The 26,402-nt window shown below is 39.1% G+C and overlaps 1 protein-coding gene across 5 annotated transcripts in view; it reads left to right on the forward strand.

Annotated features, from left to right (window-relative positions):
- Positions 1-26,402, forward strand: part of KIF4A (kinesin family member 4A) — a 153,010-nt gene that overhangs the window by 15,793 nt on the left and 110,815 nt on the right. For all 5 annotated transcript variants that reach the window (XM_037002940.1, XM_037002939.2, XM_073227791.1 and 2 more), the window contains 2 exons: positions 4,473-4,639; positions 4,876-4,970. In XM_037002940.1, the coding sequence (XP_036858835.1) occupies positions 4,473-4,639; positions 4,876-4,970 (262 nt within the window). The remainder of the gene's footprint in view (positions 1-4,472; positions 4,640-4,875; positions 4,971-26,402) is intronic.

A 26,402-nucleotide genomic window follows, 5' to 3' on the forward strand; every position in this document is an offset into this window, starting at 1 on the left:
AATATCATGCCATCTGCAAATAGTGACAGTTTGACTTCTTCTTTACCAATCTGGATTCCTTATATTTCTTTGTTTTGTCTAATTGCTGTGGCTAGGACCTCCAGTACTATGTTAAATAACAGTGGCGAGAGTGGGCATCCCTGTCTTGTTCCTAATTTCAGAGGAAAAGCTTTCAGCCTCTCACTGTTCAGTATGAGGTTAGCTGTGGGTTTATTAGATATGGCATTTATTATGTTGAGGTACTTGTCCTCTATGCCCATTTTGTTGAGAGTTTTTATCATGAGTGGATGTTGTATTTTGTTGAATGCTTTTTCAGCACCTATGGAGATGGATCATATGGTTTTTGTCCTTCTTTTTGTTGATATGGTGGATGATGTTGATAGATTTCCGAATGTTGTACCATCCTTGCATCCCTGGGATGAATCCCACTTGGTCATGGTGTATGATCCTTTTGATGTATTTTTTAATTTGGTTTGCTAGTATTTTGTTGAGTATTTTTGCATCTATGGTCATCAGGGATATTGGTCTGTAGTTTTCTTTCTTGGTGGGGTCTTTGCCTGGTTTTGGTATTAGGGTGATGTTGGCTTCCTAGAATGAGTTTGGGAGTATTCCCTCCTCTTCTATTGTTTGGAAAACTTTAAGGAGAATGGGTATTATATCTTCTCTGTATGTCTGATAAAATTCCGAGGTAAATCCATCTGGCCCAGGGGTTTTTTTCTTGGGTAGTTTTTTGATTACCGCTTCAATTTCTTTGCTGGTAATTGGTTTGTTTAGATTTTATGTTTCTTCCTTGGTCAGTCTTGGAAGGTTGTATTTTTCTAGGAATTTGTCCATTTCTCCTAGGTTTTCCTGCTTGTTAGCATATAGGTTTTCATAGTATTCTCTAATAATTCTTTGTATTTCTGTGGGGTCCGTCAAGATTTTTCCTTTTCATTTCTAATTCTGTTGCTGTGTGTTGACTCTCTTTTTCTCTTAATAAGTCTGGCTAGAGGCTTATCTATTTTGTTTATTTTCTCAAAGAATGACCTCTTGATGTCATTGATTTTTTTCTATTGTTTTATTCTTCTCAATTTTATTTATTTCTTCTCCAATCTTTATTATGTCCCTCCTGCTGAACTTAGGCCTCATTTGTTCTTCTTTTTCCAGTTTTGATAATTGTGACATTAGACTATTCACTTGGGATTTTTCTTCCTTCTTTAAATATGCCTGGATTGCTATATACTTTCCTCTTAAGACTGCTTTTGCTGCGTCCCACAGAAGTTGGGGCTTTTTGTTGTTGTCATTTGTTTCCATATATTGTTGGATCTCAATTTTAATTTGGTTGTTGATCCATTGATTATTTAGGAGCATGTTGTTAAGCCTCCATGTGTTTGTGAGCCTTCTTCCTTTCTTTGTACAATTTATTTGTAGTTTATACCTTTGTGGTCTGAAAAGTTGGTTGGTAGGATTTCACTCTTTTTGAATTTACTGAGGCTCTTTTTGTGGCCTTGTATGTTGTCTGTTCTGGAGAATGTTCCATGTGCACTCTAGAACAATGTGTATCCTGTTGCTTTTGGATGTAGAGTTCTATACATGTCTATTAGGTCCATCTCTTCTAGTGTGTTTTTCAGTGCCTCTGTGTCCTTACTTATTTTCTGTCTGGTGGATCTGTCCTTTGGAGTGAGTGGTGTGTTAAAGTCTCCCAAAATGAATGCATTGCAGTCTATATCCTCCTTTAATTCTGTTAGTATTTGTTTCCCATATTTTGGTGCTCCTGTATTGGGTGCATATACGTTCATAATGGTTATATCCTTTTGTTGGACTGACCCCTTTATCATTATGTAGTGTCCTTCTTTATCTCTTTTTACTTTCTTTGTTTTGAAGTGTATGTTGTCTGATACTAGTATTGTAACACCTGCTTTTTTCTTCCTGTTGTTTGCATGAAATATCTTTTTCCATCCTTTCACTTTTAATCTCTGCATGTCTTTGGGTTTGAGGTGAGTCTCTTGTAAGCAGCATATAGATGGGTCTTGATTTTTTATCCATTCAGTTACTCTATGTCTTTTGATTGGTGCATTCAGTCCATTTACATTTAGGGTGATTATTGAAAGATATGTACTTATTGCCATTGCAGGCTTTAGATTCATGGTTGCCAAAGGTTCAAGGTTAGCTTCTTTATTACCTTACTGTTTAACTTAACTTGCTTATTGAGCTCTTATAAACACAGTCTGATGATTATTTCTCTCCCTTCTTATTCCTCCTCCTCCATTCTTCATATGTTGGGTGTTTTGTTCTGTGCTCTTTTTAGGAGTGCTCCCATCTAGAGCAGTCCCTGTAAGATGCCCTGTAGAGTTGGTTTGTGGGAGGCAAATTCCCTCAACTTTTGCTTGTCTGGGAATTGTTTAATCCCTCCTTCATATTTAAATGATAATCATGCTGGATACAGTATCCTTAGTTCAAGGCCCTTCTGTTTCATTGCATTAAATATATCATGCCATTCTCTTCTGGCCTGTAAGGTTTCTGTTAGGAAGTCTGATGATAGCCTGATGGGTTTTCCTTTGTAGGTGACCTTTTTTCTCTCTCTGACTGCCTTTAATACTCTGTCCTTGTCCTTGATCTTTGCCATTTTGATTATTATGTGTCTTGGTGTTGTCCTTTTTGGGTCCCTTCTGTTGGGATTTCTGTGTGCTTCCGTAGTCTGAACAACTATTTCCTCCCCCAGTTTGGGGAAGTTTTCAGCAATTATTTCTTCAAAGACACTTTCTATCCCATTTTCTCTTTCTTCTTTTTCTGGTATCCTTATAATGCGGATATTGTTCCTTTTGGATTGGTCACACAGTTCTCTTAATATTGTTTCATTCCTGGAGATCCTTTTATCTCTCTCTGCATCAGCTTCTATCTATGCGTTCCTGTTCTCTGGTTTCTATTCCATCAATGGCCTCTTGCGTCTTACCCATTCTGCTTATAAATCCTTCTGGAGATTGTTTCACTTCTGTAATCTCCCTCTGGACGTCATCCCTTAGCTCTTGTATATTTCTCTGCAGCTCCATCAGCATGTTTATGATTTTTATTTTGAATTATTTTTCATGGAGACTGGTTAGGTCTGTCTCAAGAGCCTCTCTCACGGGTTGTCTGAACTAGTTTTGACTGGGCTAAAATTTTTTGCCTTTTTGTGGTGATAGTGGTGGCTATAGGCAGTTTGTAGGTGTGTCAGCTGGGAGAAGAAAGTCCTTTCCTGCTTGCTGGATGCCTTGCCCTTCTCCACTCCCTGTGTCGATTACCCGCAGTCCTGGGGCAGCCACTGGGTTAATCCCCTAAGCTGCTGTGGTGGGGTCTCCGTCAGCGCAGCACAGAGCCCTGTGGGGAGTGGTAGGCACACCAGGTACGCTCCTCTGTGATAGCAGCGACCCTGCCGGGCAGCTGTATTCCAACAGTGGCCTTTGTGTCTGGCCCAGGCGTCTCTGCGTTGGGCTGGGATCCCGGTCGGCTGCTGGGAGCGCGGCTGCTCCCTCTGGCACCACTACAGGTTCGTGTGGGCCTCTCCTGTGCCCCTCTGGCGCTGCCGCCGCTAACACACACAGGCTGTCCCCGGCCGCCACTGCAGGCTCGTGCGGACCACTCACTTGCTCCTCTGGCGCCACTGCTGCCGGCATGCATGGGCCCCTCCCAGGCTGCTTGGTCGCTGCAGCGGCAGGCTCACATGAGTTGCTCCTGTTCCCCACTGGCACTGCCAGCGCACATGGGCTGCTCCCTGTCCCCTCTGGCGCCACCGCCCCCGGCATGCACTGCCACTCTCCCACTACTGGGCCGGTGTGTCGGGGTCCACTCCAGTTGGGGGAATGACTGGCAGGCTGCTTAGTGCTGTGAGGGGCTTCAGAGCTGCGCTGCTGCCCAGGGGGTTAGGGCACCTAAAGTTCCCTGGGATTCCCAGCTGCTAAGTGTGCCGGGATGACTTTGTCCAGCTGTGAAGTCCCTGTCTCTTTAAGACTTGCAAAAAGCACTCGCTTTTGTTTCGTCTCAGGGGTGCCGGTTGCGGGGACCTGCCCACAGGTTTTGCTTTTCCATTTCTGTAATATCCAGCACCCTGTGCACCTTGTGTCTGTGCTCCGGGTGCGGATTTCTAGAACTGTTTGTTTAGCAGTCATGGGCTTTCACTCCCTCCCCGTTCCGACTTCTTTCTTCCTGCTGGGTTCTGTGGTGGGGTAGCGCTCGGGTCCCTCCTGTCCACGGCTTGTATCTTACCCCCTCAGTGTGATGTTGAGTTCTCGCAGATGTAGATGTATCCTAACTGTTGTACTGTATCCACTGGTGTCTCTTTTAGGAATAGTTTTATTTATTGTATTTTCATAAACATATATGTTTTTGGGAGGAGATTTCCACTGAACTCGTCATGCTGCCATCTTCCTGTGATCTCAAGGCATTGTTTTTTAAACTACCAATCCTTTTTCTGATGAAGTTGAATCATTAGGGAATTTTTTCTTTCTCTGAATTAGATTGTGGGACTCACTGAGAAGACTGTTTTAGTTGCTCTGGATACTGTTTCCTGTTTGGAGCAGGGCAACAACTGTAGGACTGTGGCCTCCACAGCTATGAACTCCCAGTCATCCCGATCTCATGCCATCTTTACAGTCTTGATAGAGCAAAGAAAGAAAAGTGACAAGTAAGTTACTGTTTACAGAGTCAAGGTTTTTAATGTTAGTTCTACTAACGTTGAATATTACGTTGCTTCTTCAATTGATTTGGCAGATCATCTGATCTCAGTACTCTGAGCACTAGTAACCAGTGGAGCCTTGACTGACTTGAAGGAAGATGAGAGCCAGCATCTCAGTCAGCCTTGATACTCAACTACCCTCAAGCTTGTGTACCATTCTCACCTGTGTCTTCCTCTCATCACAGGAATAGCAGCTTTCACTCCAAGTTGCATCTTGTAGACCTTGCTGGATCAGAAAGACAGAAGAAAACCAAGGCTGAAGGGGATCGACTAAAAGAGGGTGAGAGTAATCAAAGCCACAGTTTTAGATAAAAACTTCTAGTACTCATATTGGTATTGTTGGTGTCTTTACTAGAATATTGCAGGTCACATTCTAACAGTAGCTACAATTCCGGTTTGAGGCTGATTTCACAAATCGTGAAAAATTGTTCCTTTCCCTTGCATTAATTTTCTAATTTACATATGAGATTTGGATCTGGCCCTTGGTTTGATTTCATCTGGCTCAGGCAAGTTTTAGTTTTAGTTTTGTTTTGTTTTGTATTACCCCAACTACTTATGATTAAAATCAATATCCTTACTCTGTCATCTCAAGTATGCACTGTCCTTCCCATATGTTGTCACTTGAAAAGCTCATCAGCATGGTTTCCATATCTTACTTTAAGTTGTTGGATATAAATGATGAAACCTCTAAGGCTAGAAGAGCCCCATAGTGTCTGCTATTAGAAACCTTCATCTAGCATGATAGTGAGCTGGTAATCTGCATGCTTTGGGAATGGTCTTTCAAGCAATTATTAATCTACCTAACAAAAATTAACAACTAACTCCTATTTCTCAATTTTGTTCTTAATAATCTCATAAAAGATCTCATCAAATGTCTTGCTAAAGTCCAGAGATAGTATATCTACCATATTTCTCATAGCTACCAGCTTATAACAGTGCAAAAAAAGAAATAAGGATTACCCTAAATTGACTTTTTCTTAGTGAATTCAAGCTGGCTTTTCTAGTACTTTTTCTTCCATTTCTAGGTTCTTATAAGCCATCCCTGTAATAACCTAGGAGGCTTGTATCAAACTTACTGGCCTGTAATTTATGGACTTAACTTACCTTCTTCTTTTCTTGAAAACTGAAATTGCATCTGCTCAGTCTTCTGGAACATCTTTCTCTATGATTCCTCAAAGATCACTGGCATAGTTTCTCCATTCTCATTTGAAATTACTTTTAGTTCTCTGGGCTATAATTCATCTGATCCAAGATATCTGAACTCTTATTAAAGCAGTTGAGTTCTCACTCACTACCACTACTCATATTGGGCTAAAGTTCCCTCTTGGGAACCAAGAAGGCAGAAGCAAAAACAGTAATTGAGGAATTTTACTTCTTGGTTATTTATCATTAATATACTGCTGGCATAGGGCAGAGACCTATTTCTGCCTCATTCATCTTTTTGTTCTGAACATATTTAAAAGTACCCTTTTTGTTCTGCATTTGCACTTTGAGATTTAGCCTTCTGAATACTATTTTTAAAGGTTCTTGTGACTCCTTTATCTTTTTTTAGGTGTACAGTTATGAGTTGTTTTTTTTGACAGCTTTATTGAGATATAATTCACATGCCATAAAATTTGCCCATTTATACTATACTTCAGTGGATTTTAGTATATTCACAGTTTGGAACCATCACCACAATCTAGTTATAGAACATTTTCATCACCCCCAAAAGGAAATTCCATACCCATTAGCAGTCACTCCCCATTCCTACCCCTTTCTCTAGCCATAGGCAACCACTTACCTATATTTCATAGCAGTGTAATCATACAATATGTGGTCTTTTGTGACTGGCTTGTTTCGCTTAACATAAGGTTTTCAAAGATCATCAATATTGTAGTGTGTATCGATAATTTCATTCCCTTTTATTACTGAATCATACTTCCATTGTATGGATAACACATTTTGTTTGTGTCTTCATCAATAGCATTCAATTAGGCTATTTTGAGTATTGCTATATGAACATATGTATATGTCTTCATGTGAACAAGTTTTTAAAATTCTCTAGGTATATACCTAGGAGTGTAATAGCTGGGTCATGTGTGGTAACTGTTTAAGTTTCTTTTTGGGGGAAAGCCTAATAAATATTTTTGTATTGAAGTATCATTGATATACAATCTTATTTTTGTTTCAAGTATACAACATGGTGGTTCACCAGTTATGCCCATATTATTAAATGCTCACCCCCATTAGTGCAGTTACTATCAACATAGGAAGATGTTACAGAATCATTGGCTATATTTTCCATGCTGTACTACTACCCCCTTAACCAACTTATATAATGCATGAGAATTTTTGTGCCCTTTTATCCCAAAAACCCATGGTAACCACTAGTCACTTCTCAGTGTCTATGAGTCTACTACTGTTTTTTTCATTCTGTTTTGCTTTGTATTTATATACCACAAATAAGTGAAATCATATAGTATTTGTCTATCTCCCCCTGAGCATAATACCCTCTGGATCCATCCATGTTGCAAATGGCAGGATTTCTTTTTATTTCTTATGGCTGAACAATATTCCATTGTGTATATGTACCACATCTTCTTTATTCATTCATCTATTGATGGACACTTAGGTTGCTTCCATATGTTGGCTATTGCAAATAATGTGACAGTAAACATAAGGGTGCATATATCTTTAAGAAACAAGGATTTTGTTCTCTTCAGGTAAATTCCTAGAAGTCGAATTCCTGGGTTGTATGCTATTTATATTTTTAGCTTTCAGAGGAACCTCCATATTGCTTTCCTCTGGCTGTACTAACTGACATTCCCACCAACAGTACAGGAGGGTTCCCTTCTCACCACATCTTCACCAACACTTGTTATTACTTGTGTTTTGGGTAGTGACCATTCTGACTGGTGTGAAGTGATACCTCATTGTGGGTTTGATTTGCATTTCCCTGATGATTAGTGATATGGAGCATCTGAATTTCTTTAGAGAAAATGTCTGTTCAGGTCCTCCACCCATTTTTTAATCAGGTAATTTGTATTTTTGGTGTTGAGATGTATGAGTTCTTTATATATTTTGGATGTTAATCCTTTATCAGATGAACCATTTATGAATATACTCTCTTATACTATAGGTTGCCTTTTTTTTCTGATGGTGTCCTTTGAGATACGGAAGCTTTTTAGTTTGGTGTAGTCCCACTTGTTCATTTTTTATTTTGTGTCCCTTGCCTGAGATATATCCATGAAAAAACTGGTCATACTTATGTTCAAGAGATTTATGCCTATGTTCTCTTCTAAGAGTTTTATAGTTTCATATCTTACATTTAGGTCTTTGATCCATTTTGAGTTTACTTTTGTGTATGGAGTTAGGCAGTAATCCAGTTTCATTCTCTTGCATGTAGCTCTCCAGTTTTGCCAACACCAGTTGTTGAAGAGGTTGACTTTTCCCCATTGTATATTCATGGCATGGTTATATATTAATTGACCGTATATGTGCAGGTATATATCTGGGCTCTCTATTCTGTTCCATGATCTACAGATCTCTTCTTGTGCCAGACCATATTGTTTTGATTACTATAACTTTGTAGTAGAACTTAAAGTCAGACAGTGTAATCCCCCCAGCTTTGTTCTTCTTTCTCAGGATTGCTTTGGCTATAGGGGTCTGTTGTGGTACCATATGAATTTTAAAACTATTTGTTCTAGTTCACTGAAAAATGCTGTTGGTATTTTGATAGGGATTGCATTGAATCTATAAATTGCTTTGGGAAGAATGGCCATTTTGATAATATTTAATTTTTCCTATCTATGACCACAGAATAGATAATCCACTTATTTGTGTCTTCTTTAATTTCTCTCATGAGTATCTTACAGTTTACAGAGTACAGGTCCTTCACCTCCTTGTAGGTTTATTCCTAGGTATTTTATTCTTTTTGGTACAGTTGTAAATGGGATTGTTTTCCTGATTTCTCTTTCTTCTAGATCATTGTTAGTATATAGGAATGCAACAGATTTTTCTGTATTAATTTTGTACCCTGCAACTGATGAATCTAGTGATTAGATCTAATTGTGTTTTGGTGGAGTCTTTAGGATTTTCTATGTATAATTTCATGTCATCTGCAAATAGTGACAGTTGAACTTCTTCCTTAACAACTTGGATGCCATGTATTTCTTTGTGTTGTCTGATTGCCATGGCTAGGACCTCCAGTACTATGTTGAATAAAAGTGATGAGAGTGGACATTCTTGTCTTGTTCTTGATCTTAGAGGAAAAATTTCAGCTTTTCACTGTTAAGTATGATGTTAGCTGTGAGCTTGTCATATACGGCCTTTATTATGTTGAGGTATGTACCCTCTATGCCCATTTTGTTGAGAGGTTTTATCATGAATGGATGTTCAATTTTGTCAAATGCTTTTAAGCATCTGTTGAGATGATCATGTGGTTTTTATCCTTTTTGTTAATGTGGTGCATGATATTTATTGATTTGTGAATATTATATCATCCTTTCATGTCTGGAATAAATCCCACTTGGTTGTAATGGATGATCCATTTGATGCATTTTTTAATGTGCTTTGCTAATATTTTGTTGTATTTTTGCACCCATGTTCATCAGGGATATTGGTCTGTAATTTTCTTTTTTTGCAGTGTCTTTGTCTGGTTTTGGTATTACAGTGATGCTGGCCTCAGAATGAGTTTGGAAGGATTCCCTCCTCTTCTACTTTTTGAAAAATTTTAAGAAGGATAGATATTAGCACTTCTCTAAATGTTTAGAACAATTCAGCTGTGAAGTGATCTGGTCCTGGACATTTTTTGTGGGGGGGGGGGCGTTGATTACCAATTCTATTTCATTGCTGCTAATTGGTCTATTCAGATTTTCTGTTTCTTCCTGGGTCAGTCTTGGAAGATTATATTTTTCTAGGAATTTGTCCATTTTTTCTAGGTTTTCCAGTTTGTTAACATATTATTTTTCATAGTATTCTCTAATAATTCTTTGTATTTCTGTGGTATCCATTGTAACTATTCCTTCTTCACTTCTGATTTTGTTTATTTCTGTACTCTTTTTTCTTGGTAAGTCTGGCTAGAGGTTTATCTCTTTTATCTTCTCAAAGAACCAGCTCCTGGTTTCATTGATTTTTTTTCTATTGTTTTATTGCCTATTTTATGTATTTCTCCTCTGATCTTTTTTATGTCTGTCTTTCTACTAACTTTCGGTTTCATTGTTCTTTTTCTAGTTTCTTTAATTGTGAGTTTAGACTGTTTATTTAGGATTGTTCTTATTTCTTAAGGTCTTGTATTGCTATGTACTTCCCTCTTAGAACAGCCTTTGCAGCATCCCACAAATACTGGACTGTGGAATTTTTGTTTTCATTTGTCTCCAGGTATTGCTTGATTTATTTTAATTTTGGCATTGATCCATTATTTAGAAGCATGTTGTTTAGCCTCCATGTGTTTGCAGGCTTGTTTTCTTTGTGTAATTTATTTCTAGTTTCGTACCACTGTGGTCTGAGAAGTTGCTTGATACAATTTCAATCTTTTTGAATTTATTGAGGCTCATTTTGTGGCCTAATATGTGATCTATCCTGGAGAACAGTCCATGTACACTTGAAAAAAGTGTGTATCCTGCTGCTTTTGGGTGGAATATTCTGTAGTTATCTCTTTAGTCCATCTGATCTAATGTATTGTTCGGTGCCTCTGTTTCGTTATTTATTTTTCATTATTATGGTATGTTAAAGTCTCCTAACATGATTTTTTTGCTATTTCCCCCTTTATGTCTGTTGGTGTTTTTTAAATATATTTTGGTGCTCCAATGTTGGCTGCATAGATATTTACAATTGTTGTATTATCTTGTTAGACTGATCCCTTTATCATTATGTAATGTCCTTTGTTGCATGTTACTTTCTTTGTTTTGAAATCTATTTTGTCTGACATAAGTACTGTTACTCCTGCTTTTTTGTCCCCATTTTTTCATGAAATATCTTTTTCCATTCCTTCACTTTCAGTCTATATATGTCTTTGAGTCTGAAATGAGTCTCTTGTAAGCAGCGTATAGATGGGTCTTGTTTCTTTATCCATTCTAGCACTCTGTCTTTTCATTTGTGTGTTCAGTCCATTTAGGGTAATTATTGATAGGTATGTACTTATTGCCATTTTATTAATTGTTTTCTGGTTGTTTTTATAATACCTCTCTGTTGCTTTCTTCCTCTCTTATACCCTTATCATTATTTGATGGTTTTCTTTAGTGTTGTGATTAGATTTCTCTTTTTAATATTTTGTGTATCTATTATAGGCTTTAGGTTTGTGGTTACCAAAAGTTCAAGGATAGCTTCCTGGCTATAACAGCCTATATTTTAAATTGATGACTTTTCTATTTCAGATGCAATCTAAAAGTACTTTTTTTGTTCATTTTCTCCCCCAACACTTTATGTATTAGTTGTCATGATCTGCACTTTTTGTGTATCCCTTGATTGATTTTTGGGTATAGTTGGTTTTACTACTTTTAATTTCATACTAGCTTGGTAATTAATTTGTCCTACTACCTTTACTATGGATTTATTTTCACTGGTGAAAACTATTTAACCTTAGGAACATTTCCATATACAGCAGTCTTTTTAACATGTCCTGTAATGCTGGTTTAGTCATTATAAATTCTTTGAGCCTTTATTGGTCTGGGAATCGTTTAATTTCTGCTTCAAATTTGAATGTTAATCCTTCTGTGTAGAGGATTCTTGGTTGAAGGTCCATCTGTTTCAGTACATTAAACATCATGCCACTCCTTTCTGTCCTATGAAGTTTCTTCTGAGAAGTCTGGTGATAGCCAGATGGGGTTTCCCTTATAAATAATCTTTTCTCTCTCTCCGGCTGCTTTCAGTACTTTCTCCTTATCCTTAATCTTTGCCATATCAATTATTATATGTCTTGGTGTTGTCTTACCAGGGTTCCTTTTGTTAGGGCTCTCTGTGCTTCCATGACCTGCGTGTCTATTTCCTTCCCTGGATTGAGGATGTTTTCTACAATTATTTCCTCAAAGAGATTTACTATCCCTTTGTCTCTCTCTTCTCCTCGTACCCCTATTATGTGAATATTGTTTCATTTGGACTGGTCGCACAGCTCTTACATTCCTTCATTCAAGAGACACTTTTTCTCTCTGTTCCTCAGCTTTGTTGTGTTACTGTTCTCTATTTTCCATCTCATTGAGTATTTCCTCTACTTGCAGCAATCTGTTATTCATTTGTTCCATTGTGCACTTCATTTCAGTTACTGTATTCTTCACTCTGAGTGGATCTTTTTCAGCTCTTGTATCTCTTTGTTGAAATCCTCCCTGAGCTCTTCAATACTTTTCTGCAGATCAGTGAGCATATTACTTTTACTTTGAAATCTTTATCAAGAAGACTGATGCTTTACATTTCATTTTGCCCTCTTTCTGGCATCTTCTCTTATAGTTTTGTCAGTAACATATTCCTCTGTCTCCTCATTTTGTCATTGTTTCTTCTTTTGTATTAGATGGATCTGCTCTGCTTCCTGGTCTAAAGAGTAATGGCTTTATGAAGAAGGTGTCCTGTGGTGCCCAGAAACTCAGGACTCTTTCCTCTCCAGTGCCTGGTTCTCCTTTGCTGTAGAGCCCCAGTTGCTGTTGGTAGGCAATAGGAAGGGCCTCCTTTCTATCTTTCTGCTGGCAATGGTTTATTTCCATGGAGGCCAGCAGTTTGCCTTGCAAGGCCCTCTGTGATCAGAGCAGTGGCTTCTGCTAGGATTGTTGTGGGTGGGGCCACCATCTGCCTACCCTGCAGCAATGGTAGGGCTGCTAGGTTAACGGGGTGGGTGGGCTGTTTGGGTCGCACAGCAAATTGTTCAATGGCAGTGTGCATGGTCACAAGGTAAGTCTTGCACTGGGGGGGGCAGGCCACAGGGGCAGCCTCACATGTGCGGTAGGAGGGTACATAGACAAGTGGTATCACAAGTCCTGCTGTCAGAGTCCAGGCCAGCAAGGGAGGCAGCGAGTCAGTGAGGCAAGCCCCCTCCCCCACCCAACCCTGGTGGTGCACAGGCTTGGCCGCTCATGGGGAGGAAGGAGCTCTTAGAGCTGGCTCCTGCAGATGCCTCACTAACAGGCAGAGAAATCTGAAAGAGTCTCCCTCTGCCTATCAGGCAGCAAAGCCCTACGCACCCAGGCTGAGTTGGCTGGCGTGCCTTGAATGCGCAGGAAGTACCTCCGGGCTGTGCCACTAGCATGGGGGATGCAGTGTGTGGGACTCCCAAGACTAATCAACTTGTGAAGCTGAGGGCAGGCTGGGGCAGTATTGTTCACCTGCACTTTCTCCTGCAGAGAGAGCTCAGTCCAACCCTTGCCCCTCTGGCTCCCCTCCCACTGCTGGCAAGTCAATTGCTGCATCTGTGTTGGTCTCTGCAAGACCACTGGAGCTCCTCCACAAGCAGATGGAGTCTCAGCCTCCCAGCATATTCCAACTGTCCTGGTGTCGACAGTCCTACTAATCACCAGAACCCAACACAATATGAACTCCTATTCCTAGAGGAGATCTCCAGTACCAAGTGTGCATAGTTCCTGGGCGTCTATCCCCACCCTGCTCCATTTCTCTTCCTCCCAGCTCCCACCTGGGCTGGGGGAAGGGCTTGGGTCCCACTCCATTGTGACTCTACCACTTTACCCTTCTCTATGTGGTCTTCCCTTTACCAGGTGTAGGTGGTCTGTTCTACAGTCTTCAGTTCGTTTTCAGGATTAGTTGTATTTGCTATGGTTGCTTTCTTGGTGTGTGCCTGGTGTGTGTAGGGGAGATTTCTGCCTTGCCTTCCTACTCTGCCATCTTTTTTCCCCTCTTTAAGTGTGTTTTTTTAAAAAAATTAAGATGTATTTAACATACCATAAAATTCACCCTTTTAAAGTGTATAGTTCAGTGATTTTAGTATATTCACAAAGTTGTGTAACCCTCACAACAATAAACTTTAGAATATTTTCATCACTGCAAAAAAACCCATGCCCATTAGCAGTCACTCTGTTATTCCGCAGTGTTACCCCTACCCACCCCCTGCCCTTAGGCAATGACTAATCCTCTTTCTGTCTCTATGGATTTACCTATTCTGGATAATTCATACAAATATAATCATACCATATGTGATACTTTGTGACTGGCTTCTTTTACTTAACATAATGCTTTCAAGGTCCATCTATGTTGTAGTAAGTGTCAGTACTTCATTCCTTTTTGTTGCCAAATAATATTGCATTACATGAGTATGTTAAGATTTTATTTATCCATTCATTTGTTGACAGACATTTGGGTTGTTTCCATTTTTGTTTTTTATGAAAAATGCTTCTGTGAGCATAGATGTACAAGTGTTTGTGTAGATATATGTTCTCATTTCTGTTAGGTCTATGCTTAAGAGTGGAATTGCTGGGTCATAATGGTAACACGATGTTTAATTTTTGAAGAAGTGCCACATTATTTTTCATATCAAATGTACCATTTTGCATTCTTACCAGCAATATACTAGGATTCTAATTTCTCTATATTCTTACTTTTGTTATGACTTTAATTATAGCCATCCTAAATGGGTGTGAAGTGGTATCTCGTGGTTTTGGTTTCCATTTCTCTGTTGGCTAATGATGCCTAACACAAACGTGCTGTATTGGAATTTGTATATCTTCTTTGGGAAAATGTCCATTCAGATCATTTGCCTGTTTTTAATTGGGTTATTTATCATTGCTCAGTTGTGTATATTCTTTATATATTCTGGATCCTAACCCTTTATCATATACATGCTTTGCATATGTTTTCTCCCATTCTTTGAGTTGTTTCTCACGTTACTGATGGTGTTCTTTAAAGCAAAAGTTTTGATCAAGTCAGTGCATCTATTTTTTTCTCTTGTGGCTTGTACATTAGGCATCATATCTAAAACAATTGCCTAATCCAACATCAGAAAGATTTAAGCCTCTATTGTTTTCTAAAAATTTTATGGTTTTAGATGTTACATTTGGGTCTTTGATCCATTTTTAGTTAATTTATTTTTTTTACTCTTTTTCTTTTTTTGGTATCATTAATCTACAATTACAAGAGGAACATTATGTTTACTAGACTCCCCGCTTCACCAAGTCCCCCACCCCAAAACCCATTATAGTCACTGTCCATCAGTGTAGTAAGATGCTGTAGAATCACTACTTGTCTTCTCGGTATTGCACAGCCATCCCCATGCCTCCCCCAACATTATACATGCTAATCTTAATGCCCCTTTTCTTTTTCCACCCCCTTATCCCTCCCTTCCCACCCATCCTCCCCAGTCCTTTTCTCTTCAGTAACTGTTAGTCCATTCTTGGGTTCTGTCATTCTGCTGCTATTTTGTTCCTTCACGTTTTTCTTTGTTCTTATACTCCACAGATGAGTGAAATCATTTGGTACTTGTCTTTCTCTGCCTGGCTTATTTCACTGAGCATAATACCCTCTAGCTCCATCCATGTTGTTGCAAATGGTAGGATTTGTTTTCTTCTTATGGCTGAATAATATTCCATTGTGTATATGTATCACATCTTCTTTATCCATTCATCTACTGATGGACACTTAGGTTGCTTCCATTTCTTGGCTATTGTAAATAGTGCTGTGATAAACATAGGGGTGCATATGTCTTTTTCAAACTGGGCTACTGTATTCCTAGGGTAAATTCCTAGAAGTGGAATTCCTGTGTCAAATGGTATTTCTATTTTGAGCTTTTTGAGGAACCTCCATACTGCTTTCCACAATGGCTGAACTAATTTACATTCCCACCAGCAGTGTAGGAGGGTTCCCCTTTCTCCACACCCTCGCCAACATTTGTTGTTCTTTGTCTTTTGGATGGTGGCGATCCTTACTGGTGTGAGGTAATATCTCACTGTGGTTTTCATTTGCATTTCTCTGATGACTAGCAATGTGGAGCATCTTTTCATGTGTCTGCTGGCCATCTGAATTTCTTGTTTGGAGAACTGTCTGTTCAGCTACTCTGCCCATTTTTTAATTGGACTATTTGCTTTCTTTTTTTTGAGGTACGTGAGCTCTTTTTATATTTTGGATGTCAACCCTTTATCGGATCTCTCATTTATGAATATATTCTCCTAAACTGTAGGATGCCTTTTTGTTCTATTGATGGTGTCCTTTGCTCTACAGAAGCTTTTCAGCTTGATATAGTCCCACTTGTTCATTTCTGCTTTTGTTTCCCTTGCCTGGGGAGATATGTTTATGAAGAGTCCCTCATGTTTATGTCCAAGAGATTTTTGCCTATGTTTTTTTCTAAGAGTTTTATGGTTTCATGACTTACATTCAGGTCTTTGCTCCATTTCAAATTTACTTTTGTTATGGGGTTAGACAATGATCCAGTTTCATTCTCTTACATGTAGCTATCCAGTTTTGCCAACACCAACTGTTGAAGAGGCTGCCATTTCCCCATTGTATGTCCATGGCTACTTAATCGTATATTAATTGACCATATATGTTTGGGTTAATGTCTGGAGTCTCTGTTCTATTCCACTGTTCTGTGGCTCTGTTCTTGTGCCAGTACCAAATTGTCTTGATTACTGTGCCTTTCTCGTAGAGCTTGAAGTTGGGTAGTGAGATCCCCCCCACTTTATTCTTCCTTCTCAGGATTCCTTTGGCTATTCGAGTCTTTGGTGGTTCCATATGAATTTTTGAACTATTTGTTCCAGTTCGTTGAAGACTGCTGTTAGTAATTTGATAGGGATTGCACTGAATCTGTAGATTACTTTGGGCAGGATGTCCATTTTGACAATATTAAATCTTCCTAGCCAAGAGCATGGGATGAGTTTCCATTGGTTAGTGTCCTCTTTAATTTCTCTTAAGAATGTCTTGTAGTTTTCAGGGTATAGGTCTTTCACTTCCTTGGTTAGGTCTATTCCTAGTTATTTTATTCTTTTTGATGCAATTGTGAATGGAATTGTTTTCCTGATTTCTCTTTCTGTTAGTTTATTGTTAGTGTTTAGGAAAGCCTCAGATTTCTGTGAATTAATTTTGTATCCTGCAACTTTGCTGAATTCTGATATTAGTTCTAGTAGTTTTGGAGTGCAGTCTTTAGGGTTTTTTATGTACGATATGATGTCATCTGCAAATAATGACCGTTTGATTTCTTCTTTACCAATCTGGATTCCTTGTATTTCTTTGTTTTGTTGAATTGCAGTGGCTAGGACCTCCAGTACTATGTAGAATAACAGTGGGAAGAGTGAGCATCCCTGTCTTGTTCCTGATCTTAGAGGAAAGCTTTCAGCTTCTCGCTGTTCAGTATGATGTTGACTGTGGGTTTATCGCATATGGCCTTTATTATATTGAGTTACTTGCCCTCTATACCCGTTTTGTTGAGAGTTTTTATCATGAATGGATGTTGAATTTTGTTGAATGCTTTTTCAGCATCTATGGAGATGATCTTGTGGTTTTTGTCCTTCTTTTTGTTGATATGGTGGATGATGTTGATGGATTTTCGAATGTTGTACCATCCTTGCATCCCTGAGATGAATCCCACTTGGTCATAGTGTATGATACTCTTGATGTATTTTCGAATTCAGTTTGCTAATATTTGGTTTAGTATTTCTGCATCTATGTTCATCAGGGATATTGGTCTGTAATTTTTTGTTTTGGTGGGGTCTTTGCTTGGTTTAGGTATTAGGGTGATGCTGGCTTCATAGAATGAGTTTGGGAGTATTCCCTCCTCTTCTATTTTTTGGAAAACATTAAGGAGAATTGGTATTATGTCTTCTCTGTATGTCTGATAAACTTCCGCGGTAAATCCATCTGGCATGGGGGTTTTGCTCTTGGGTAGTTTTTTGATTCCCGCTTCAATTTCGTTGCTGTTCATTGGTCTGTTTAGATTTTGTTTCCTCCTCGGTCAGTCTTGGAAGGTTGTATTTTTCTAAGATGTTGTCTGTTACTTCTAGATTTTCCAGCTTGTTAGCACATAGGTTTTCGTAGTATTCTCTAATAATTCTTTGCATTTCTTTGGGGTTCATCGTGATTTTTCCTTTCTCATTTCTGAATCTTTTGATATATGTTGATTCTCTTTTTTCTCTTAATAAGTCTGGCTAGACGCCTATCTATTTTGTTTATTTTCTCAAAGAAACAGCTCTTGGTTTCCTTGATTTTCTTCTATTTTTTTGTTCTGCTCAATTTTTTCTTCTCTGATCTTTATTATGTCCCTCCTTCTGCTGACTTTAGCCCTCATTCGTTCTTTTTCCAATTTCAATAATTGTGACTGTAGACTATTCATTTGGGATTGCTCTTCCTTCTTTAAATATGCCTGGATTGCTATATACTTTCCTCTTAGAACTGCTTTCACTGTGTCCCACAGAAGTTGGGAATTTTTTGTTGTTGTTGTCATTTGTCTCAATATATTGCTTGATCTCTATTTTAATTTGGTCATTGATCTGTTGATTATTTAGGAGCATGTTGTTGAGCCTCCATGTGTTTGTGAGCCTTTTTGCTTTCTTTGTACAGTTTATTTCTAGTTTTATTCCTTTCTGGTCTGAAAAGTTGGTTGGTAGTATTTCAATCTTTTTGAATTTACTGTGGCTCTTTTTGTGGCCTAGTATGTGGTCTGTTCTGGAGAATATTCCATGTGCACTTGACAAGAATGTATATCCTGTTGCTTTTGGATGTAGAGTTCTGTAGATGTCTATTAGGTCCATCTGTTCTAGTGTGTTGTTCAGTGCCTCTGTGTCCCTTACTTATTTTCTGTCTGGTGGGTCTGTCCTTTGGAGTGAGTGGTGTGTTGAAGTCTCCCAGAATGAATGCATTGCATTCTATTTCCTCCTTTGATTCTGTTAGTATTTGTTTCACATATGTTGGTGCTCCTGTATTGGGTGCATATATATTTATAATGGTTACATCCTCTTGTTGGACTGAGCCCTTTATCATTATGTGATGTCCTTCTTTATCTCTTGTTACTTTCTTTGTTTTGAAGTCTGTTTTGTCTGATACTAGTATTACAACATTTGCTTTTTTTCTCCCTGTTGTTTGCATGAAATATCTTTTTCCATCCCTTGACTTTAAGTCTGTGCATGTCTGTGGGTTTGAAGTGAGTCTCTTGTAAGCAGCATATGGATGGGTCTTGCTTTTTTATCCATTCTATTACTCTGTGTCTTTTGATTGGTGCATTCAGTCCATTTACATTTAGTGTGATTATTGAAAGGTATGTACTTACTGCCATTGCAGGCTTTAAGTTTGTGGTTACCAAAGGTTCAAGGTTAGCTTCTTTACTATCTTACTGTCTAACTTAACTCGCTTATTGAGCTGTTATATACACTGTCTGGAGATTCTTTATTTCTCTCCTTCTTATTCCTCCTCCTCCCTTCTTCATATGTTGGGTGTTTTGTTCTGTGCTCTTTTTAGGAGTGCTCCCATCTAGAGCAGTCCCTGTAAGATGCCCTGTAGAGGTGGTTTGTGGGTGGCAAATTCCCTCCACTTTTGCTTGTCTGGGAATTGTTTGATCCCTCCTTCATATTTAAATGATAATCGTGCTGGATACAGTAATCTTGGTTCAAGGCCCTTCTGTTTCATTAAGTATATCATGCCATTGTCTTCTGGCCTGTAGGGTTTCTGTTGAGAAGTCTGATGATAGCCTGATGGGTTTTCCTTTGTAGGTGACCTTTTTTTCCTCTCTGGCTGCCTTTAATACTTTGTCCTTGTCTTTGATCTTTGCCATTTTAATTGTTATGTGTCTTGGTGTTGCCCTCCTTGGATCCCTTGTCATGGGAGTTCTGTGTACCTCTGGTCTGAGAGGCCATTTCCTTCCCTAGTTTGGGGAAGTTTTCAGCATTTATTTCTTCAAAGACAGTTTCTATCCCTTTTTCTCTCACTTCCTCTTCTGGTACCCCTATAATGCGGATATTGTTCTGTTTCAATTGGTCTCTCAGTTCTCTTAAAATTCTTTCATTCCTGGAGTTCCTTTTATCTCTCTGCATCAGCTTCTCTGCATTCCTGTTCTTTGTTTTCTAGTCCATTAATGGTCTCTTGCATCTCATCCATTCTGTTTTGAAGTCCTTCCAGAGCTGGTTTTATTTCTGTATTCTCACTTCTTAGTTCTTGCATATTTCTCTGCAAGTCCATCAGCATGGTTATGCCTTTTGTTTTGAATTCTTTTTCAGGAAGACTGGTTAAATCTATCTCCCCAGGTTCCTTCTCAGGGGAAGATGTAGAAGATGTCAAAGCTGTCTGGGTTAGTCTTGTCTGGATCAAATTTTTTTGCGTCTTCATGTTGATAGGTGCAATGGTGAGCTATTGACTTTCTGTCAGCTGGCTCTCCACTTGCTCCTGGCCTTTCTTTACTGGGAAAACTGGTACCCCTAGTGGCTCGTGTTGGGCATTGCGTGTAGACAGGGTCTCTGTATCTTGTCCAGCCAGTATGGAGGAAGCTCCCTTGCTGTGGGCGTGGCCAGCCTCAGGCTGCTGCTTTGCTATGCCGGGGCCCCAAAAGCGTAATGGATCAGGGGCTGTTTGGCTGTTTACCTCCGGGAGCTGTCTCAGAGCTGTTGCCCATGGGGTTAGTGTGCCCGGAGTTCCCTGGAATTTCCAGCTGCTCAACTGTGACCTGGATGGTTCCTTCCAGCTGTGGCATCCCTGTCCCTTTTAGACTTTCAAAAAGCACTCGGTTTTCTTTGTCACAGGGGCGCCAGCTTCAGGACCCACTCAAAGATCTTGCTGCCCTGTTTCCCTAGTTTCCAGCACCGCATGCATGCACTGTGTCTGTGCTCTGGTGCGGATGGCTTGGGCTGGGTGATTAGCAGTCCTGGGCTCCCTCTCCCTCCCCCCTCCGACTCCTCTCCTCCCGTCGGGAGTTGGGGTGAGGGGCGCTTGGGTCCCGCCAGGCCGGGTCTTGTATCTTACCCCTTTCACCAGGCACTGGGTTCTCGTACGTGTGGATGTAGTCTGGCTGTTGTCCTGTGTCTTCTGATCTCTCTTTTAGGATTAGTTGTATTTGTTGTATTTTCAAAAATATGTATGTTTTTGGGAGGAGATTCCCACTGTCCTGCTCACGCCGCCATCTTGGCTCCGCCCAGATTGGGGAAGTTTTGATCAATTATTTCTTCAAATACACGTTCTATACCTTTTTCTCTCTCTTCTTCTACTGGTACCCCTACAGTGCGGATGTTGTTCCGTTTGGATTGGTCTCACAGTTCTCTTTGTATTCTTTCATTCCTGGAGATCTTTTTGTGTCTCTCTGCCTCAGCTTCTCTGTGTTCCTGTTCTCTGATTTCTATTCCATTAACAGTCTCTTGCACCTCATCCAGTCGGCTCTTAAGTCCTTCCAGAGATTGTTTTATTTCTATATTCTCCCTCCCAACTTTATCCATTAGCTCTTGCATATTTCTCTGCAGCTCCATCAGCATTGGTATGACCTTTATTTTGAATTCTTTTTCAGGCAGATTGGTTAAATCTATCTCCCCAGGCTCCTTCTCGGGGGTTGTCTGGTTTATTCTTGTCTGGATCAAATTCTTCTGCCTTTTCATGCCGGTAGAACTAGTCATGGGTAGTTGGTGCATGTGTCAGCTGGGAAAACAAAGTCCCTTCCTCCTTGCCTGTCACCTTCCCTCCCTTTGAGAACAGCAACCCCTAGTGGCTTATGCTGGGCCGCTGCCTGCCGACAGGGTTTCTGAGTCTGGCCCGGGTGGCTGTGGAAGAGGCTCTGGGCAGTTGCTGTGGGTGCAGCCGCTCTCAGGGTGCTCCCCTACTATGGCGGGGCCACGCCAGTGGAGGAATGGATGGGAGGCTTTTATCGCCATCAGGGGCCTCAGAGCTGCGCTGCCTCCCAGAGGGTTAGGGTGCCCGGAGTTCCCTGGGATTCCTAGCGGCTGAGCTGAGTGTGTTGGGACGCTTCTGTCCTGCTCTGAGGCCCCTGTCCCTTTAATACTTTCAAAAAGCACTCACTTTTCTTTTGTCCCAGGGGTGCCGTCTGCAGGAACCTGCTCGCAGATTTTACTGTTCTGTTTCCTTAATATCCAGCACACCACGCACTGTGTGTCAGCTTTCCTGGTGCGGGTGACTAGGGCTGGGTATTTAGCAGTCCTGGGCTCCCTCTCCCTCCCGGCTCTGACTCCTTTCCTCCCGCCAGGGAGCTGGGGTGGGGGTGGGGTGGTACTCAGGTCCCGCCGTGCCGCAGCTTGTATCTTACCTGCTTCATGAGGTGCTGAGTTCCCGCAGATGTAGATGTAGCCTGGCTGTTGTACTGTATCTTGTCTCTTTAAGAATAGTTGTATTTGTTGTATTTTCAAAAATATATGGTTTTTGGAGGAGATTTCCTCTGCCCTACTCACACCACCATCTTGGCTCTTTAGTTAATTTTTATATATGGTATGAAGTGGCAGTCCCAACTTAAGTCTTTTGCATGTAGGTGGTCAGTTATTCCAGCATCATTTGTTGAAAGTACTATTATTTCCCAATTGAATTGGCTTGGCATCCTTGTCAAGAAGCAGTTTAACTCCGAAATCTATTTCATGATATATTATGCCTATCCTTATGCCAGCACTACCCTGTCTTGATTGCAGTAGCTTTGTAGTAAGTGTGAAATCAGGAAGTGTGAGTGCTCCAACTTTGTTCTTTTTCAGGATGGTCCCTTGCATTTCCATGCAAATGTTAGGATCAGCTTCTCATTTTCTGCAAAAGAAGCAAGCTGGCATTTTCATAGACATTGTGTTGAAGTTGTAGATCAATTTAGGAAGTATTGCCATCTTAATATTAAGTCTTTCAGTTCATGAACATCAAGTGTCTTTCCACTTATTTAGATCTTCTTTAATATTTTTCAAAAACTTTTTTATTTTCAGGGTATAAGCTTTTTACTTCTTTTGTAAAGTTTACTTACATATTTTAATATTTTCAGTACTGTTGGAAATGGAATTGTTTTCTTAATTTCATTTTAGAATTGTATATTGATCTTGTGTCTGCAACCTTGCAGAATTTGTTAGGTCTAACAGTTTTTTAATGGATTCCTTAGGATTTCTATATCCAAGGTCATACTATCTGTGAACAGAGGGTTTCAGTTCCTCCTATATTTTCTGGGTGCCTTTATTTCATTTTATTACCTAGTTGTCCTGGCTAGAACCTCCAGAAAATGTTGAGTAGAGGTGGTTGGGAGTGAATATTATTGTTTTGTTCTTGAACTTAGGGGAAAAGCATTCAGTCTTTTGCTATTAACTATGATATTAGCTGTGGATTTTTCATATATGCCCCTACAAGGTTTAGGAAATTCCTTTCTATACCTAGTGTGTTGAGTGTTTTTATCATGAATTTGTTAAATGATTTTTCATCATCTATTGACATGATCACATTATTTTTTTTGTTCTGTTGATATGGTATATTGTATTAATTGATTTTTGGATATTAAACCAACCTTGCATTCCTAGGATAAACCTAACTTGTGGGTTTTGTGTGTATAGAGACTTACCTGGACTAACTGTAATTCTCTATAGTGTGTAGTCATATAAGTGTCTACTCATTTACGTAAGTGGTTAGCTAATGACTGGTCTCAGATTTCCTTAAGCGCATTGAACTTATAACTCTTGCAACATTTGTCTAGGGCTCTGTGTATGTGTTGGGTCTTGCCTTCAGTGCTCAGACTCTTTACAACTCTTAGTTTTTCCTTCTTGAGCAGGGCCTCAAAGCCATGGTAAAAGTTGAGGGCTTTTTTGAGTATGCACATGCTTTCTAATCTCCAGAAATACATCAGAGCTTTTCAAAGCTCCTATGAACAATTCATTCCTTAGATTTTCCTTTGAAGCTTTCAGCCAGGGTCTTTTTTAACTATGGCTATTAAATTTGGTGTGTATCAACACCAGATATTTTTTGATGCTTGAGTGTATATATCCATATAGTAATATATTTGTTATGTGCCTTTTAAAATTTTGGCATTGCTAAATTAATTTAATTCCTTTTAATTACACATGTAATATAAAAATTAATTCCTAATATAAAAACACAAGCAACAGAGATGAAGATAAAATCCCCCTTGATATACAACCCAATCCTAATCTGGTAACCACTTTCACCTGCCTGGTGACTAACATTCAGATGTTTTTCTGTACATATGTATTTTTATTGGTGTTTTCCTGTTATTTTTAAAGATAAGTGATATCATACTATACATACTGTTTTTCAGCTTGCTTTTTATCTCTTGGTGATTAATGTACCTTTGAAATCTTTTTGTGTCAGTATGTAAGTCTACCCCATTTTTATGACTGCTATTAGGATTCCATAGTATACAAAGTCTACCTTGTTTATTTAACTTTCCTTTTTTGAATGATGTTAGGTTGTCCAATTTCTGGCTGTTGCAAAATGATCCCTCAGTCAATAGCCTTTTACATGATGTACACATGACAGTATTCATACCTGGAAGAGGAGAGTTATATACCTGGAAGAGGAATTGTTAGGTTGAAGGGTAAACGCATTTGAGATTTTACATACTGATAAATATTATCCTCCAAAATGTCTGTCCCAGTATGCACACCACCTACCATATATGACCGTATGTTTCCCTGTACTGTTGACAGTATTGGATATTATTGACCTTTTTATTTTTGCCTGTCTTGAACATTGCATGTTATTTTTTAAAACTTGTATTTTCCCAATTACTTGTGAAACTAGGCATCTTTTCATGGTATTGGCCATTTCTCTTTCCATTTCTGTGAATTGCATATTCATACACTTTGCTTATTTTTTGTCCTTTCGGGTTGTGTTTTCCTTCTTGACTTTAAGAATTGTTTATATGTTCTAGATATTAATCCCTGTTACATATATTGCATATATTTTTCTCAGTCTCATTTTTTAACTTTGTAATATTTTCATGAGGTAAAACTTGCATACAATAAAATGCATATATTGTAAATGCTCAGTTTACTAAGTTTTGATATGTGTATGTAGTCATGTAACTACCACCCAAAACATGATATAAAACATGTCCTTTTCCCCCAGAAAATTCCCTGGTAGCCCTTTCCTGTCAGTCCACCCTTCTTTATTCCACCTTAAGCAAGTACTTTCCTATTTCTGTCACCATAGATTAATTTTGCATATTCTTAGACTTCACATGAATGGAATCATATGTTTTTATGTCTGACTTATTTTGCTCACCATAATGTGTATTGGAATTTTTTTCTATTTTGTTTTTTGTCTTGATATTTGTTCATATTCTTGCTTTGATTAATTATCTGTTTCTTTGTACTGCTGAGTAGTATTCCACCATATGATTATACCATGATTTGTTCTTCATTCTACTGTTGGTAGAAATTTGGGTTATTTCCATTTTTTCACTATTATGAATAAGGCTGCCTTGAACATTTGTGTATAGATCTTTTTGTTAACATATATTTTCATTTCTCTTGGGTAAATACCTAGGAATGGAAAAAGTAGATAAATGCTTAACTTTATAAGAAATTGCCTAACAGTTTTCTTTTTTATTATTAATTAATTAATTAATTACTTTTTTATTTTGGTGTCATTCATATACAATCACATGAGCAACATTATGGTTACTACACTTCCCCCATTATAAATTCCCCACCACATATGCCATTAGTCACTGTCCATGAGCATAGTAAGATGCTACTTGCCTTCTCTGTCCTATATTGCCTTTCCTGTGCCCACCCCCAACGTTATGTGTGCTAATTGTAATGCCCCTTATTCCCCTTCTCCCTCTCTTCCCACCCACCATCTGTAGTCCCTTTCCCTTTGACAACTGTTTGTCCATTCTTGGGTTCTGTGAGTCTGCTGCTGTTTTGTTCCTTCAGTTTTTCCTTTGTTCTTATGCTCCACAGATGAGTGAAATCATTTGGTACTTGTCTTTCTCCGCCTGGCTTATTTCACTGAGAATAATACCCTCTAGTTCCATCCATGTTGTTGCAAATGGTAGGATTTGTTTTCTTCTTATGGCTGAATAATATTCCATTGTGTATATGTACCGCATCTTTATCCATTCATCTCATCCACTGATGGACGCTTAGGTTGCTTCCATTTCTTGGCTATTGTAAATAGTGCTGCAATAAACATAGGGGTGCATATGTCTTTTTCAAACTGGGCTCCTGCATTCTTAGGGTAAATTCCTAGGAGTGGAATTCCTGGGTCAAATGGTATTTCTATTTTGAATTTTTTGAGGAACCTCCATACTGCTTTCCACATGGTTGAACTAGTTTATATTCCCACCAGCAGTGTAGGAAGGTTCCCCTTTCTCCTCAAACTCACCAACATTTATTGTTGTTTGTCTTTTGGATGGTAGCAATCCTTACTGATGTGAAGTGATATTTCATTGTGGTTTTAATTTGCATTTCTCTGATAATTAGCGATGTGGAGCATCTTTTCATGTATCTGTTGGCCATCTGAATTTCTTCTTTGGAGAACTGTCTGTTCAGCTCCTCTGCCAATTTTCTAATTAGATTATTTGCTTTTTGTATGTTGAGGTGCGTGAGCTCTATATACTTTGGATGTCAACCCTTTATTGGATCTGTCACTTGTGAAAATTTTCTCCCATACTGTAGGATGCCTTATTGTTCTGCTGATGGTGTCCTTTGCTGTACAGAGGCTTTTTAGGATGATGTAGTCCCATTTGTTCATTTTTTATTTTGTTTCCCTTGCATGAGGAGATGTGTTCAGAAAAAAGTTGCTCATGTTTATATTTAAGAGATTTTTGCCTATGTTTTCTTCTAAGAGTTTTATGGTTTCATGTCTTACATTCTGCTCTTTGATCCATTTTGAGTTTACTTTTGTGTAT

Source organism: Manis javanica, chromosome X (assembly GCF_040802235.1).
Source record: "Manis javanica isolate MJ-LG chromosome X, MJ_LKY, whole genome shotgun sequence".
NCBI classification, from domain to species: domain Eukaryota; kingdom Metazoa; phylum Chordata; class Mammalia; order Pholidota; family Manidae; genus Manis; species Manis javanica.